Here is an 18,374-nt window from a genome sequence, read left to right on the forward strand (position 1 = left end):
CTGACCCCAAGCTTCTCCCCGTCTGTGTCTCCATGGAGAAAAGCTGGGGTATGCGAAAAGACAAATTCCTAATGCAAGAAATTGTATAGGGCTAATTATAGAAACATTAACATTAGGTACAAAGTGCAGCTGAAGTGCACTTGACCTCTTATCTGTCCATTTGAAATACAGATTTCCAGTCTATAAAATAATTAAAACATCTGCACTTTATTTTACTTACTTCAGGTGAGGGCATCTTCCTAGAAAACACTTTCTACACCTGTCCCGAGCAATTGTTTAAGTCGTGATGCGACTCAAACGGGTAATATGAGACAGCAACCACAGTTTGCAATATAGCCTACTCCTCTCAAAGCACTCTTACTCTCAGTGTGCTGCAGGAGATGTCTTACCATCTCACCAAAATGTTCTTCAGTAGAGTAATAAGATGGTTGCCTCATAGTGAAATGGTTTAAGTTTATCCTTCACTTACACACTTTCTGCTTTTCAAATACAAAGCAAACGTCCATGGACTAAAAGACCTTTTCTCAATAAATGCCACTCACATACAGGTCTACACAAGTTTAACACTGCTTAATCTTCCCAGGTGAAGCTTCCTTTTCTCTGTTGTGAGCAACGTCTTTCTCCCTCCCGTCTGTCCCTTCTTGTACTTGAATATGAATCTCCAGCAATGTTGTTCACTGAGGCTTGATTACACTATCACCTTTCCTTCCTGAAACACACACGAAAGGTTTGTTAACACTGACTTCAGTAGCATTTATTAACCAACAATGATGTTTCTTAAGAAATTGTGGTTTCAAACTGCAGTTTTAAAAGCAAAAGGGTAGAAGATAGATCTCAGTCCTGTTCTGGAAACATTCTTCCAGTACACTTGTACCGCACACAAATCCAGAATCTTAAAACAGTCGAACCATTCAAAGAAATCCTATTATTATGTCAGCTGCATAACAGAGCATAATTGGTGTAAAATCCAGAACCGGGCCTGGGAACCCACGACAGTACACACTGTAGAAACCTCCTTAATAGAACTCAGAACCAGGTACATTCATTATGAGACAAGAGATGCTTAGATTTTGAGGTTACGCAGACAATTAGTCATTTACAAATTCAGCTTTGTGTTTTTAGAGAACTACCACTAGTTTCTTTTCGTATTAACATCGCACTTTTTTGTCACAGTGGGGGGTCTGTACCCAGCAATGAAAATTGCATACATTTTAGCCCAAGTTTGTTTTTTTCTTTTTCTGGTGGTCACTGAGAATTAATTTTGGAAGGAACGAGCAGTAATCATAGGATCTCTAGTTACTAGAACAATCATGTGCGCGCAGAAGGATAATTAGGTTAAGCGTACTAATTAGGATTAGTCAACTCAATAGTCAACTCAAGTCAACTCAGTCAACTCAATAGTTCAGCTGAGATGAAGCACAATATAGAAAATATATTAGTTGCGTACAGTCCTAGAGGTATTGAAAAATACACTATGATTAATGGTAAATGAGATGTAAAGTTTCTAGTAATTCTCATCTGAGTGCATGTGAGATTCTGCAGACATATATTTATACATCAGAACTGAAAGCTATAAAAGGAAAAGTATTTTTTATTTGCCGATACAGTGCTGTAATGTGTTATGTGGCAATGCCTCATCCACGAGGCCTCACCAGTTAAGGGACAGGAGGTGTTGTGTTATCATAAACATGTGTGCAGAGAGTACCTTACTCGTCTTCCTTTTGCTTCTTGTCTGGATGCAATGTCTGGCCCTGAAAACAAGAAGCACGTCGTGATAAATACGAGGCTGTTTCCACAAGATAAAAGGTTGTGCAGGCATCAGATGGTGTGCAACGCTTCCACTCCGCTGTATTACAGAATTCACCAACCTGTGAAAGAACAGGCTGCAGTCTGCTTTTAGGTGAAAAAAAAATCACATCTGCTGGGCAAACCGCAACCCCTTCTCAGCACATGAAGGCCAAAACACAGTACCCAGCACTCAGAGCAAACCACAGCTCACACTGTGTGAGAAGTGAAGCTTTCTGAAATCTGATCAACGCAAGGCTTATGTGTTTCAGAGTTCTGCTTTAAATTTAGCATTTAAAAGATCATTAGTTGTTCAAACAAACGAGTTCAGAAAAGTTCCGTGTGGAGGTGGTGGTGATTGACTGATACTGTAGTCCTGTGACTTCTGGGTTTCAGCCCGTTCCAAGCCACGCATTGCACGACCTCGCAACACCAAATTACAGTTTGAGAATCTACTTCTTGCTTATTTCTATCTTCAGAGCTCGTGGGTAGTATAGCTGTAGGTTAAAAATTGCCCTTAGATTTCTGAAAAGAGACATAAGTTCTGTCAGCACGAAACCGCGTTGCCATAGCAACCACTGCTCAGCGAACTCTGAAACGTCTCGGTGGTATTGCCTCGGCCGCGGCCTACAGGCTTGCACTGGGAGGAAAAAAACAGGCTTTAGTATGGATAGCGTACATTAAACCTGCACATACATGTATAAAAAGTGCAGAAATGCATTTATGTTGAAAGACAGATGTTCACATACATTGTAAACATCAGCAAACATGACTGTTTCTTAGAAATATATATCCTTGAGGTTGATAAACCTAGGAAAATTATACATTCAACAAACTGATGTTGTGTTTTTCTTACTAGGTTGTAAAGGTTATTGGTTCATCTCTGATTAGGAATAGGTCTTATCTTAAATGACAATAAAATACATGATTACTGTACCTCTATCTGGAAAATGATGCCTATAGCCTGTTGCACAGTGCAGCAGTTGCTAAGGGTGGAGGTAGATGTGTAGGCTTAGAAACAGCAGCCCCATGGGGGCTTTGAAAAATATGAAATAGTTCCCTTTTGGTTTCAGAAACTAAACAAGCAGAACAAAGGGAAAAAGCCCAAAATGCTAAAACAAGGATCCTCTTTTGGTAATAAAATGTCTGGCAGTAAAAGAAAAGAACATTTCTATGTTTTTCATTTCTCTAATATTGAAAGACCTTACATGTTCCTCTATGCAGTTCAGTACTGTTCGTTCCCGACTACTGCTTCTGCCTTCTTAAAACGCACAAGTTTTTTTTTTATTTCAGCTTTAACCTGTTTTCTCTTTTAGTGGAAGGCTTATATGAAGACGCCAGAACCATGTACTCCGTAGGAAACACTACTAGCGCTCCTGCTATGTAAATAATTTGAATGTGTGCAACAGAAGTCATATCAAATAGAAGCCTACATTGGTTTGGTCACATTCTCTGCACCAAAGTTTATTACTATTTCTCTATCGCCACCTTGTGGAGAAAACAATCTCTGACAAAGAAGGGAAAAATACTACAGCCCTGAGAAATGTCCATGAGATTCTCCAGATAATATTTTTGACACAGGTCTTTCTAAAACATGAACATGACACCAGCTACCATTGTGCAGTACGTAAAGGATTTCCCTTCTGGCACAGCTAGTTTTTCTTCTAAAAGCTACTTACCTCTCCATGATCTATAGTGTATTTGAACTTCATGTTTTTGAAGAAATCTCTCTTTGGTAAAATGTAGAGAAGCATCAGGTCACATACTACCGTAGCCTGTAAGAAAACAGAATTGTTAAATTGTGTATTGCACAGAATTGTACAGCATTAGACATCAAACTCTGCTTTCAGAGTGTTTTTACACTAGTGAAAGAAAGGGTTACTGTAAGGATAAGGGATAACTGTATTTCTGAAATGTACCAAGCAGGTAACTCACCACACCAAAAATGCCCACACCAGAGCCTATTGTTGTTAGTGTTGGAATGATATCAAATTTCCTGGCCTGAGGAAGGAAAAAAACAACTGGATCAGCCTCTAATTTGACCGAACGTTCTCATACTCAGCCTGTAGGCTGAGTTTAAGAGTTTACTGGCTATAAGGTTTTTTTTTCTCTGCTTTCCACAGCTTTTTCCCTCCTTTGTAACCCTTGTGCTTTATTCTCAAAGCTTTCTTTCCTTTTTTCTGCAAACAAACAAAGCTGTTTTGAAAGCAGCTCGTAGGCAGGGCTCCAGGTACAGTACCAGTGTTCTTGAAAGAGCAAGTGAGCTTACCAAGCTTCGTACAATAATGTCAAACCGGATCCCAAACACCTTGGTAATTGTTCTTTTTTCACTCTTGTCTTCCATGTAATATTTAGCGTATCTAAAGACACAAAAAAAGAATAAAAAATTACTCAGAGGTCCATAAAGGTACAATAAAAACAAAGCAGGTGATTGCATCGGAAACTGTTCATTAAAAAACAGATTCTTCTGTGGTTTACTGTTGCAGACGGTTCTGTTTAAAGATGACAGCTAGATCAGAAAACAAACACCTCCCTATGTACACAGATCAGTTATATTCCAAGAGGAATGGTCTTCAGGTTTGTGTTTCTGCCTTTACAGAAAAGAGGTCATCTTTTGTTATGAGATGAGATACAGTATTGCATAAACAAAGAGTATGAGTGATGAAAAGCAAGGAAATCCACATCGCTTTGTGCCATGTTTCATACAATGTCAAAAAACAGTAATTATGACAGGCAAAAAGGCTGATGATTGATGGAAAATATTACATGGGAGGTTTATATTCCTATTTAAGTTGTCATTTCTCTTACAGACTAGATATTACTTGTATAGTTTATTTTTTAACAATATTGTGAAATATTATGACTGAATATTTCCAGATACAGATTACCATTGACAGTATTTCCTTTGGAACCCCATAAAATCACACAAAAGAAGAATCAGGCTGTCTGTGAACAGCTGCAGACAACGTGAATGTGCAAAGATTGCAAAAGAAAAGATATATCTTCCCTTACAAGTGTCCTTGGCCACACTGGCACATTTCTATTTATTGACTGGGAAGTGTGTTCTGTAGTCATGACATAGACTGGGTTAGAATCCAGGGATCTCCTTTTCAGATGCGCCAAGGTATGCAAGTTTCATTTACATTGCTTTTAGGTCCCTGTGCCTTGGTTTGCATACCTGAAATTATATCCTTTGGACACCTTTCCATTTCCATAGAGCCCATAGAAATGGTACAGTGGCCTGCAGTAACGCTCAGCCCAGTCAAGATTACAGGTCCACTCAATGAGAATTCCAATTGCCCCACCCTGCACAGAAAGAAAGAGTTGGAAGCTCATTTTAATTTATTGCTTGATTTAACCTGCATATCTGGTTTGTGCATTCTTAATATAAAAGGAAAAGGGATAACATTCCACCTGTTTCTGCCCTGGCTGCAATTTCATCTAAAATATAGTTTCTCTTTCTCTAAATATTCCTAAATTCCAAGTAGAGGATCTGAATAACCCAGGGCAAGATCACCAGATACGACATGAGATGTTGCATGTAATTATTAAATATTTGGCTGGCAATTGTATCCAAAGCGACTTACATTTGTACACATTTACACAACTGCGTATTTCACTGAAGCAAGTGTACAACAGCAATGCCCCACCCAGGATCTAAACCCACATAAGCCCTAAATATGAGCAGAGTACATACAGTATTAGTGCTTTTGTAAAACACACAATAACTTGAGCAACATCTCCTACCTATGCAATAATATGCAGTTTATATTAGGCTTGAAACTTCCACTTATGCATCTTGTTTACTGGGGAATGGAACTGACACACCTGGCACCTGAGAGTGTCTGTAAGAGAGGGATTTGGTGTAGACTAATATAAGATACTGTAGATCCAAACTCTGTAATTAGTCATTCCAATCCTATTTCAATATGATTAGGTTGTTAAACTTAAAATTGCACTGTGCTGTGGTATAGTACTTCAGGAGGAGAAAAAAGAAATACAAATGTGTTCAATCTCATTCTGCCCCCAGAAGATTTCTTTCAGAATAGCATTGGAAATATACCATGGTTTTCTTTTTTTCTTCTTTTTCTTATAACCATTACATCTCATAGTTTCTTTTAAGGAACTGTACACCCTGTAGCCCTAGACACCTTGGCTTTGCCTTGAAAACAGTGTTTTTTCCTTGTGGAGTTTTGCTTTCAAATTGTAAATGCAATTGGCCAATGGTAAACCAAATTGGTGTGGTGAAGAAAATTAAGAAAAGCTAGTCGAGATGCATGGACAGAAAGACAATATTCCTTAGATGGCAGACATACCCCCTGAGCCAGCTCTTTAAAAGTAAAGCCTGACATCTCAACAATGTCTCCCAGTCGGAATATGGGGCACACAGGGTCTTTGGTCTTGTGGTAGGTGCAATTCGCAAGGTAGCTGGAGTCAACTTCTTCCACCAAATTGCTTCTGAAAGGCAGAGAGAGAAAGCAATAGGAAACTGTTGTCTCCCACGGAGAAGGCCTTGCTGTTGTGAACAATAAACCCCTAAAGACAATTTGTTTATCCAAACCTTTGTTTTGTACATACAGTACAAAGGCATGGAAGGCAGTAAAGGCTGAATTTTCCCAAATCTGTAGATTTACAAAGAAATGCCTTTTTGTCCAACTGTACAGAAGTGCCTACACATAAATATAAAAAAGGTCCAATGCACAAATATACTGATCTTTCTTATTATAAGCACTGCCAGCTTATTAATTTTGGTTACTTTATACAGTAGAATTATAAAAGGATTGTTATTAGTATTCAGTGAAACAACTTTTGAATACTAAAGGAATAATTTTTGCAGTGTATGCATTTATCTTCAGTAGCATTTTTTTTATCGTATGGTAGCTAAGTTCCCATTTTAAAGTTTTTCCATAGCCTCAAAAGGACAAAATTCAAGCGTTCACTCCTCTAGAATTTTTTTACTTAGAATGTATTCTCCCTTGTGAAAGTTTTCTTTGACCTGTACAGAGCTTAGGTCACATTCCAGAGCAAACAGATTATTCCCATATTTGGGGAAAACACAGTAAACAAAAATCACTTGGACAGAAACAGGAGGGAGATAAAATACAGTTCAACCTGCTTGCGTTCCTGTTGTTCTGCAGCTTTAATTCTTGATCTCTAACTTCACCATGGTTTTATCTTAAATTCCAGGGAACTTTCATTGCAATTTTAGGACCTTTTGTGTACAGCTCATAAGAGACACTACACATATGAAAAGTGAATGTTTTTTTCAGAACTGTTTAGAAAATATGTAGTCTTTTTCATTCAAGGCAAGTAGCTTGAGAGCCATCCAATTCAGTGGAAGAATACTGGAATATCAAGTGGGAACTGATGCCTTTCTGCACAGTACAGTACCTTATTACATCAAACACAGGGAAGGTGACAGAGTTTTTGATGAAGAGAGTGAAGTTTTCTGCTGACAGCAACAAGGGTGGACTGAAAAACAATGTATAAATGGTGATTAAAAATGCCTTTTTAAGAATCAGTGACTTATATTGTTTAAAACAATAATACTTCAATATATGATGGCTTACTCTGGAATATAGTGGTCATTTTCAACTGGACACCATGCAAATATTTCACAGGCATTGGTTGTCTGGTTACACCTTCCAGTCTTCTGCCCTGAGGATCATTTGAAAACAGACAGATAAATGTAGCCTTCACACTGTGACCGCCATGACAGAATACTTCTATGAGAATGCATCCAAAAGCTACATAACCCTTAAATGCCAACATTTAAGTCACATGACAACATGCTCCTGGAAGAGTCAATGCAATTTATTTTGGACTTTTTTTTTTTCAAAACAGAAATGAGGTGACTTTTCATCTTATATCTTATAAAGAAAGCTATTTAATTTAATGTCATTTTCACGCAGTTAGAATGAGATTGACTTTTTGCAGTTTTATGACAAGTGTGTGTGGTTGTGGTCAAACCCAGAACAATAGAGAAGGCATTAGCGGCTGATCTAGATTCTGCAAGCTAAAAAGCAGGCTGTGCAGTTGTGGTTGCAGTTTCAGTTTTTGTACTGTAAATCATGCCATTTTCCTTGTGCAGACCAGCAGCAAGCAATATATTGATTTGCATGTAGCATTGAGGATTTGATAGCAATTACATGGAAATTTAAACAGAAATAGTAAATATATACAGATTATATCAATGTGATGGCACAATGTCTCATGAAATAATAATACAGTACATACTATAGTTGTGTTAAAGTTTGCATGCCAAATTGTAACCGAATGTTATGGTACTTCATTATTATTTTCTTTTGTAATTACACCGCTTGGGTTATTGTTGTACTTTTTAATAGAATTGCTGAAATTAAATGTAGTAGCATCTACTGTATCTAGAGGTCATTGAGCACCTCAATATGTAGATCTTGAAGTTGCAAGTATTACAGTATATGGTCTGTGTAAGTGTAATATGTGTTTTATTTTTGTTTTTATCCGCGTCATCTTTCTATCTAGGTGAAATGGGGCAAATTCCAATTTGGCAATAAAGCATTGAATCGATTTGAATCTAACAGGATTCAGATTCATAGGAATACAGAACCTGTGACACCCATCCTGCTGGGTATCCATCTTAACATTTTATTGTATCAATGTTGATTTTCTTTAAATAAATTTTACTTTTTAAAAATTGTCTGTAGTCTGTTTTTTAATTCTCTGAGAATAAATCCCATAACAGTTGTCAAGAGCCCCTGTGTGCGATTGAAGCTGTAGAATCATTTCAGCACAGAGCGCAATTAATCACAAAATTAGCTTCAGCAGCGTTTTGGATCTCCACTGTCGCACTGCAGTGGAGGACTGGAGACCGTTATTAATTTACCGTGTCCCGTACGTTTGTAATCTCCTTTTTGGCAGTCACTGTCAGACTTACACTTGTACATGTCATTAGGCTGAAAGATAAAAAAACACTTCACAGTAAAGTCAACAAATATTGATTTTGACACTGGATTGTGCACGCATGTTTGCTAGGATATGGTTAATTAAAGATGTCTCTTATGGAGCTTTTTTGCGTGGAATTATCCATATCCACGGAAAATCCTCATCATAATCTGGGAAAAAACAATAGAACTTGGTGTGGAGCTCCTAAAGTGAGATATGCCAAAGAAACAAATAAAAGAAAAATGGAAACTCTGAGAAGATGTATAAATGTTGCATGGAACATTTCAGGAAGTTAGGAAAGTTAAGAAATACTGTTCACATGATGACCCAGAGGAGTCATTTTTAGTAAAAAGTAAATATATGTTATATATGATTGAATAAATCAGAGTTAACAAGCCCAAATATTTTAGCATAGTTAGTATAGTTAGTTAGTTTGGATCTGCATATCAGAGAATAACAATTTAAATTAATATATGGTGCATTACCATTTCTTATTTGTATCTCCTGTCTAGCTTGTATTGATACATGTTGGATGAATTGTTCACATACATACTGTACAATTCCAACATGATCATTTTTTTGTAACACTACCTTATTAAATGAATAGTAACCAACATATTTAATAATTTCGCAGCCAACGAGAAAATTATACAAAGCACTAAGGATACTACGATGTGCTAACATACCTCTTCACAATAGCCCAGCTTCTGTCCAGCAGTCATGATAAAGTTAGTCATCACCACAAAGGAGCTTGACCCCTGTATGAGAGATGGAGAGAAGAGTAAAACAAGGAAGATACTGTAACAAATTATCATCATCATCATCAACACATTTGTTGTTTGCTTATTTAGGTAAAGACAGTTCTTTGAATGTTCATGATTCATAGCTTTTATGGTGTGTTGTAGCTTCCATACAGTATGACCACAATGCTGATACTGTATATCCCGAGATACATTCAAAACAGATGTTTTTGGTCGGTACTCAGTTCAGTTCTTTGGTCAAATTCCATTGCAGGCAGAGAAAGGGCGTTTCAACGGGGTAACTCACTTCGATGAGTAGAAAGACAACATCAATAAGATGTAACCCTCCCTCGTTAATGAAAGATGGGCCAGGGAGCTGTTGCAAGGGTAAAGATGTAGGGTGGGGAGTAAAGGGAGTGAGGGAGGCAGACGAGGGCGAGATGAGATGTTTTCCAATTCCATTAGTTGCATTTTTAATGCCTCTCAGTGTATATTCTTGTGGTCTGCAAGAGCTTCTTGTACTGTGCACTGTGCTGAAGAAAATTTTTATTTTCTTTGACAATATCCCAGAAACCTTTCACCAGCGATGCAGCAGTGGCACAAAGCACTTTTGAGCCTAGATTCCAACTATAACAAAACTGCAACTGCCTAGAAGAAGAGGTCTGGGGTCAATGACCACGATGACGTCCTTCAGATTAGGAAATAGTTCCTTTTAAGTTGTGCATTGTCACTGGAGCAAAGACAGAATTTTGCATGAACAAGTCAGAAGTACAAAAACACCAAGAAATGCATAAAATGAATTACCACCCTGCACAGATGCAGAAAAAATAATTAAAGGTCAATTAAGGTTCTTCTTTTGAAGAGTTTGTAGGAAAAAAAGTACCTAAGACTCTCTTTTCATTACATTCCCCAGTAACGTAATTAATGTGCTTTATCAAAGAGTTACTTCATACTAATAGAGTCATAGGTCAATCAAGTCAGCTATACAAACAGGCAACACCTAACATTAGCTTAAGCAACAAAGTTTAGCAAAGACAGGATTTGCAATGCCTGAGCAAACATATTGTATGAGTGTCTTTGCCACTGCAGGTTGAAGAAACTGTCAGTCTAATATTCAGCCATTCTCTTGTGGATGAGCAGAAGCTGGGAGGACTTCCCATTACCCTGGCTGACTCACGTGCTGTGGGAAGACGTAGTCCCCCACATCCCAGATCCGCTCGCCACTCTCGTTGGTGTAGGCGATTCCCTTCATCTTCGTGAAGACGGAGCTAAGAGCCGTGTCTGTGGATTGGTAGCCTTTTTCATAGATGAACACCCACCTGCAAACAGGAAACAGAAGCCGTTTTGCCCTGTAAAGCTCATTTTGTATGAACAAACCAGAGAAAAAAAACTTTTATTTGAATAAAGTATGGCAGAGCACGGTCCACAATAAAAGTTTGTAATATATTTGGAACCCCAGTTTCAAACCAGTTAAATACCCAGGTATTTAACTCCACTGAGCCCTTTAATGTGGCTCATTAAGGCTCTTGTGATGTAAGGAAGCACGTGCAGGTTTTAGGTCGACATGTAAGTCAATATTTCATTTCATAAGTCCTAGCTTGCCTGGGTATAATGCAGATTTAGTATAAAAATAATCTGTTTCATGTTGGCCATAGTTTTAGAGTACCTTTTTCAACTGGTTTACTGGATCAGAGTGGATCCAAGTAAATGGTAATTTCTTACCAAAACGTAAAATGTCTGGGAAACAAGGCCTCCCTTTTGACAAGGCAGTTTACCAGGACCATCAAAGACGTACCTGAACTTATTTCATTTCTGGGCACATCACCAGAAGCAGTCACCTCTAATGATAAGACCTACAGCCATGCTGACAGTTACAAATGATGTGTGCACTTCCTCAGACTTACCGTAGGAATGAGTTAGGAATGTCCACAACATATAACAGAAATTACTGCAGCTGGTAACAGCAGACAAAGCCGACTGTCCAATTTCTTCTTGCTAGCTAAAACCGAGACTTTGGGATGACTGACAAATCTAAACCACATCCCAACTCTTTTCTGGCAGGTGCAATTTATAATCTGAGACTCCCCAGTTCCCAAGAAACCTGCAACTGAGTTATCCTTTAAATTTATTAAACACTTCCTACAAATCTAAATATACCATAGTATGTGCTCAACTCATACATACTACATATGCAGTAAAGTATATTAAGCAGCTGTTAATAATAAAGATAATTATAAACAAATGATATATGATATATATATATAATTAAATTAAAACTATCTTGCTTTGGTAGTAATTGCTTTCAGGTTTCTGTTTGAGAGCAGAAATGCATGGAGTAAGTAAAGGTTGTGAACCCAAGCACCTTATCTTTTTACCAAAGTTTTTTTGAACACATTACTTAGTTTGACCTCCTGCTGTTTGTAATATTTTTTCATGTTCTTTTTCTTTTGTAGTTTTCCTGTGTAAATATGAACAAAACAAAGTTTGAAAGAACATCTCTCACTTTGGTTTCTTCTCAAGTATCAGAGAAAGTATTTTCTAAAGAATGTTCAGCATATCGACACCCACACACCTAGTGGTTTTTGTATAGGGCATTTAAAAACGCTCATTTAAACTAACCACAAGTGTTACACACACGAGTATGTGAATTAATTAATCCTCTTCTTGTTAGAAGGGAAGTTAAGGTTCTGCATAAAGCACTGCCTGTCCTTAGGATAGTGGTACAGTACTGTAATGGAGACATTTTGTAACTTGGATTGCACCTGAAAAAAGTACTCAGTTACTATTCTGTGCAACCCACAGAACAGAGAATACACGGCACATTATTTTCTCTAAATACGTTAAGTTTGTCGAAATGCCTAAGCAACTTCTTTAGTTGCTCAAATAAGTTTAACAGTTTAAAAATATGTTGACAAATGAAACTCAGTGGATTGTGAAATTGATAGTATCAGCTTGCATATAACTAAAGTTTATAACCACCAAAATAACCACCAAAATCCTGTACCAAACTAAATATTTCTGGTTTGCCCACTAAAACAAAAGTTATTTTGTGCTGTTTTTTAGTTCTTTACATACACGTCTGTAAGAAACCAATGTGTTTTATACTTCATTACATTTGGCAAAATCTATATTAAAAAAAAATCCAAAGTGATTTTCCATTACTGGGCTTCCTGTGCTGTGAAATAATTATAAAACAAGCTGTCAAAAGTGTGGTATTTCACCAAAAATACTGAGATACAGTCCCTTTCCTTTTTGGCAACTGCAGTTGTTAACAAAAAACGAGTGAAGACTTGCTGGTGAATCTCTTAGAACTACATTTTCTCAGGAAATGATACAAATATCTAAGATCTATAAGAGGAGCCCAGTGTAGCGATTAAATTGTGTCAGTAAAGGGTTGTGCAGCAGTTTGCACGCAACACACACCATCGTTTATCCTGTACAATGTCGGCACACGTCCACAACAAGCAGCAAATCAGTTTATGAACATGGAATTAGAACATAAATCAATTTCAACCTGTCAGCAAATGGCAGGAAAAGGATACCCTGATCATTGCAGGTCCTGATTTCTATGATGCTTGAAATAGGAAAATTACAATATTCTCTACCTTTGCATTATGTCCCTTTAGAGGTCTGATCTTCAACACAAAATCAGATTTTCAGGTAACTCTCAGTCCTCGATAATTAACTCAACAGTTCTAAGGTGATATACGGTGCTTTATAATGCCTCAGCACTCTATTCACATAAAATACTTTTTAAATAAAAATAGATTTTTGTCATGCTAAATTTAAAAAAAATGTTTTTGGGACAAATATCAGGAGATTTAATCTAAATGAAGGGGACATTTTGCACCCCATTCTAATGCAGAAGCATGTACCTGTAAAATCTGTATTCTTATGTAGAGGATCTGCACTGACAGCAGTCTGTGGCTGTAAACCTGTATAGTAGTTTGATTTGTAATGGTCACAAGCTTCATCTTCATGGCTAAAATGGGGACTCCCCTGTAACCGCAAGGGAAGGTTTCTTCAGTCAGAAACTCTGAAAGTTAAAGTTCTGTAGAAAGACGTTTTGTTGTTTATTATCATAAGACTTCTTAATGGGGTTTAAAGGAATGTATCAATATGTAGCCAACTGAAACACTATTTCACATTCCAATTGATCTGCACTGGGTTATACTGGTTTCATATATGTTTATATATGGTTTTATATTTGACAAGAAAAACTTTATTGTCCCATAGGGGAAACATTTTATAGACACGCATTGTTTCTGTGCATTTAAATACATCACAAAACACTACACATCCCATCTATTGCTCATATGTAACTCAGTAGAAAATTCATTGTATTACATATACTGTACATACTGTAACGTTTTACAGCATAAACAGTACTGACCCAATTGCATTTACCCTTGTCATTTATTTCTATTACAGTAACTGCTTTAATGGATTCGATTATTTTGACTGTGTTATAATATTATGAATATTTAAAAGAAATGGTGATTTGTATCTATTTGATCCACATTTATTAACACTGAGAATTTATACTTTGTGATTAAGGGACAATAATGGGCAATGGCAATTGAGTAAAACTATCCTGATACAGGTACAGTATGTGTAATTGTAAATAGCAGTCTGTGCCTGCCCTGTGATGGACTGGTGTCCTGTCCAGGGTGGATCCTGCCTTGTGTCTGTTGCTTGCCAGGAAGAGCTCCGGCTCTTCTGTGACCCTGAATTGGATGAAGCAGTTCAAAAATGGATAGATATGTTTTTCTTTAACTTGATTTGTGTAGGCCGTTATCTACATGGGCATTTCATTCTACAGAATAATGTTATGAGCTCAAGTAACAGCTTACAAACGGAGAAAAACCAAATGAACTTTTTTATCCAACCAACAACAAGGAGCAAGTGAAGTTTTTATGCAGAATAAATCTGAACTCGATGCAGTCACTGCATTAGCCTGTGTTTTCATTTACACTCAGGTTATTAAGAACTTTTAAGATAAATGTAAGCATATTGCTGCAACCAAGAAAAAGAAAAAAATCATGAACATTATCCAGTAATTATGAGGTCTCATAAGACAGGTACAATGGACCCCTCTCCCTGCAGCAAGGCTTTGACTGCATGAGCAGCAGCAGCCCTCCCTGCTTCCACTGTCCCACCCCTAGGGAGCTCCATAGAAATACTATCAAGTAGTATTTGAGTAGTAGTTAGTTGGGAAGCCAGGAGAGCGAATTCAGGTGCAGCACCTGCAACTTGTAACTTCAGACCAGGCAGCCAGATCTATTTAAACCAGATAAGAGCCACCACCCAGTAAGAGTGAAAGTATTATATTAAAACAGTAAAAATTTAATTTCAGCGTAAACCTATTAAACTCCCCCCTCATAGAAAGTACTCAAATACTGTACACATCCAAGAATAAACAGCCTCTGAAGTCAGGTTGTAAAAACTCATTTATATTTTCTTTGTAAAACAGCCCATCTTTGCTATTTGCACCTTCAGCAATAGCTTTCACCATAGATGGTAGACTCAAAAATACATTTTCCGGGCATGACCAGCTCTGTGTGTATGAGCGAGTTGGTGAGATGATTAATGTTGTAATACAGCACAGTGAGGGAAATTCCATCAGACTGAAATAAAAATAAATTGGGGAGGGAGGCTTGTTCTTGTTGTGATTTTCAGTGGTCTGTGCTAGTCCCCCATTGCATGAGCTCTTATATTGCTAGGGAGCTCTGTTCTCTCCTTGATGTATCCAGTATCCAATGCCTTCTTTTGATCAATATTGGGACAGCTCTGAAAGATGGGACGCCTCACGAAAAAGTTTAGACTTAAAACTTCTTCTTGAACGTCGAACAAATTAATATTGCTCAGTAATTTTTTCCTGTTTTGAGACAACCACTGCTTTGCCGTTTCTGTGCCCTGTTTGCAACACGACTAATTGATTCAACTAGCCTTGCGCGTGACGGCGCTCTTGAAAAAGGCCCTAAGTTTTCACACACAGCTCTTTCTGTAAATCTGGATGACTTCTGAAGCTGTGAGAGCAGCCCCCATGCCACCCACCTGCCCGAAAAGGAACGCCGCCTTACCCGATGATGTAAACCAGGACACACAACTGGATCAGCCGGCACACGACTCCAATCCTCCTGTCCTTGACCAGAACCTGGCGAGGGGTCTCGTACTCGAAGAAGAAGTCAGAGAGGGCTTGGCTCAGGTACGTCTTCATCGCCGGAGCTAGCCTGGTCCCTCGGTCCCCGAGCAACACACACACACACACACAGGCACACACACTCTCTTCCTTCCCTCTCTCAGCCAGCCACCACACGATGACTCTGAAATAATGCTGCTCACATGTAGTGACCAATTGCCTTCTCCACTGTTAAGTTGGGTGGAGTTTATGGATGTATGTAACACTATCTCCTGTTTAAATACCTTAGAGCAAACATTTCAACATCTGTCAGACAAGAAAGACACCTCAACTTCAGCTTCTGTTTGCTGTTCTTTTTTTAAAAGAAAAACGTAGAGTACTGTGGTCAGAATGTTTGTTTGATAAGTAAGAGCTGTCTTCCTGTATGATACAGATTCAAGCCATGCAAGAGTATTTTAAAAAATGTTTTTAAGTATATGTCCTTGTGTCTGCTTCATTCCTTCGTCTTTCTAGTATTTATTTTTAGACAGCATTGACAGTAAATAAAGTCATACAACTTTGCTGAAATAAAATTCTGTCGGTTAAGTGTTGTTTGCTCATTGATGCACCTTCAGAGGTGAAAGAGAAAGCGATTAGATAGTATCTTTGATGAGTCACTTGAAAACACGAACCAGAATGTGTCTAAGATACAGATACAGCTTTTCAAAGAACCTTATTTCTTACACATTAAAAACAAGGACAAATTCAGCACCAAGAAGTTAGGTGGAGAAAATGCTATGCAACAGCAAACATCAGTAACAAAAGCAGTTCCTATGAATAAAGGTGTAATTCAAAGAACTCTGACATAGATTAGAATTAAAAGGAAGTGAATTGAGGATGAATAATATTCCACAAGGTTTGAGATCGTATGCATCAGATATGAATATATTAAGGTTACTGTATATCCTTATTACAATGCTTTAGAATGCATTTAACTATGAATGGAAAAGGAACAAGCTCGGCTCTGTTAGATTTGAAACACTAGTGTTTGTGATGCTTTGAATTCAATAGCCACAGCTGTATCCTCTTTATTTGCAGCCAAAGAAATTGGAATGTGGTGTTTTATTTTGTAAGTTGTTTTCTTTTACATTTATTTCAAGTTATATGTCTAACTAGAACAGCACTACACTTCTATGGATGTTTTGTGTTTTGCTATGTTCGGGGGAAAAAAAAAAGAATGAGCTATTTTGAAATTCCATCAAATGCAAGTACAAACATCTCCAAATGGCTAAAGTATGTTTCCCTATCATTTCTACCAATACCATAATTTCCGTGGAATTCAAGTGTTATCTCTGAAGGGGTTTGGGTCCTGTCTTTACATGTCAAATTGCCCAAAGTAACTGCAGAGAAAGGTAACAAAACACTCTGAACCTTCGACAATAAATGAAGTCCATTTCACTCTGATATTCAACAAATAATGCGGCCACTCTTAAACAGGGAGAAAAACAGACTTGAGACAAATAATGGCCAATGAAATCCTGAAACATTACTAAAGGCATCAAAACACAGCAAGCCTGCACAATGGAAGAACAATGTTTATTTTGCATATAACTGTTTACCAATATTAGTGTACTTAGTGAAACCTGAAAAATGACCTCTCTTTTTCTCCTCCTTTCCTGTGGTGGTGACTTTGCTGAGACAATTTAAAAAGCAGCGGACAGCTCCAGGGGTCCGGACAGCAGACCATACAGACTGAAACCACATGGTAGAGAGGAATGCAATGTAAATTTACTTCGCTCTTGTCACATTTGAAAGTTGGAGACTGTCAAACGGCTGTGCATTGGCAGGTATCCTGTTAGTATTCACAACCGGATCCGTTGCAGCTTCAATACAAACACAAGAGCGTCTCTCATCAGCTGTGCTGTGGAAAAGTAAACTAATTCAGTCACACAGGCCTGTTCTTCTTTCTCCTGTTTGATTACGGTATACATTCGATAACGGAACACGTTGTGTTAAACCTAAAGAATGGGAATAGAAAATCAGCGTTCTTTACATGAGGAAGCTGAAACTGTTACCTCTCCACACTACACAGTGGGAAAAACAGAACTGCAGAGCTGCTTTTGGTCACAGAAAGTTAAAGAAGCAACACAGGACAAACAATACTACTAATTACATGAGGTCATTTTCACTTTCTTTTCAATTGTTTTCATGTCCTGCCTGTCAATAAATTGGTGTCTTGCTTTTGTTCTACCACTTCAAGAATCCAGCAAACAAAAAGCCCATTTAAACTAGAATGATTGATAAAACAGGGTCATTCTCAATGTTAACATAGTTGAACCTGCTTCTATTCAAGCCAAAATACTAACTTCAAAATCCTCTTCCTTTAAAAGATCCCTAAAGCTTGGGAAATGAAAACCCTAAAACAGCAAAGAGAACAGGGAATATCTCATTAGATTTAGGCAGGAATACTTTACTTTAGTCACAATTTTGTTATTCACTCAGGTATGTATAGTGTTCGAAATTGGCAATCTTGATTAGAAATCATTTGTGGCACCACTTTTTCACCTACTGTATGTATGTTCACATGTATATTGTATGTGTTCATGTACTGTATGTAATGTATGTTGTGTTTTCATGTATACACAGTATTTGCATGTGATAGTATGTTACATGTGTTCATATGTGTATGTGTATGTTCACACCATCTGTACATGTGTGATGTTCATGTACAGTATGTTTTCAGTCATTCCAGACACCCCTCCTCCAGGATGAAAACAATAAAAAGATTTTGCTGTACAGTATGA

The 18,374-nt window shown here is 37.6% G+C and overlaps 1 protein-coding gene across 3 annotated transcripts; it reads right to left on the reverse strand.

Annotated features, from left to right (window-relative positions):
- Positions 1-188: 188 nt before the first annotated feature.
- Positions 189-15,943, reverse strand: p2rx1 (purinergic receptor P2X, ligand-gated ion channel, 1). Of its 3 annotated transcripts, none has more exons than XM_088615720.1 (13): positions 15,533-15,943; positions 10,627-10,768; positions 9,396-9,467; positions 8,663-8,720; positions 7,356-7,443; positions 7,177-7,257; positions 6,102-6,243; positions 4,964-5,091; positions 4,055-4,145; positions 3,721-3,786; positions 3,465-3,560; positions 1,711-1,751; positions 189-709 (listed from the first exon to the last, which is right to left on the reverse strand). In XM_088615720.1, the coding sequence occupies exons 1-13, from the start codon at positions 15,667-15,669 to the stop codon at positions 697-699; spliced, it is 1,155 nt and encodes a 384-aa protein (XP_088471846.1). In that variant the 5' UTR covers positions 15,670-15,943; the 3' UTR covers positions 189-696. The 3 variants fall into 3 exon arrangements, with proteins under 3 accessions (XP_088471846.1, XP_088471844.1, XP_088471845.1); XM_088615718.1 differs by having other exon boundaries at positions 8,651-8,720; XM_088615719.1 differs by having other exon boundaries at positions 1,706-1,751; positions 8,651-8,720; positions 15,533-15,939.
- Positions 15,944-18,374: the final 2,431 nt, after the last annotated feature.

The sequence above is a fragment of the Lepisosteus platostomus genome, chromosome 22 (genome assembly GCF_059453375.1).
Source record: "Lepisosteus platostomus isolate fLepPlt1 chromosome 22, fLepPlt1.hap1, whole genome shotgun sequence".
NCBI classification, from domain to species: domain Eukaryota; kingdom Metazoa; phylum Chordata; class Actinopteri; order Semionotiformes; family Lepisosteidae; genus Lepisosteus; species Lepisosteus platostomus.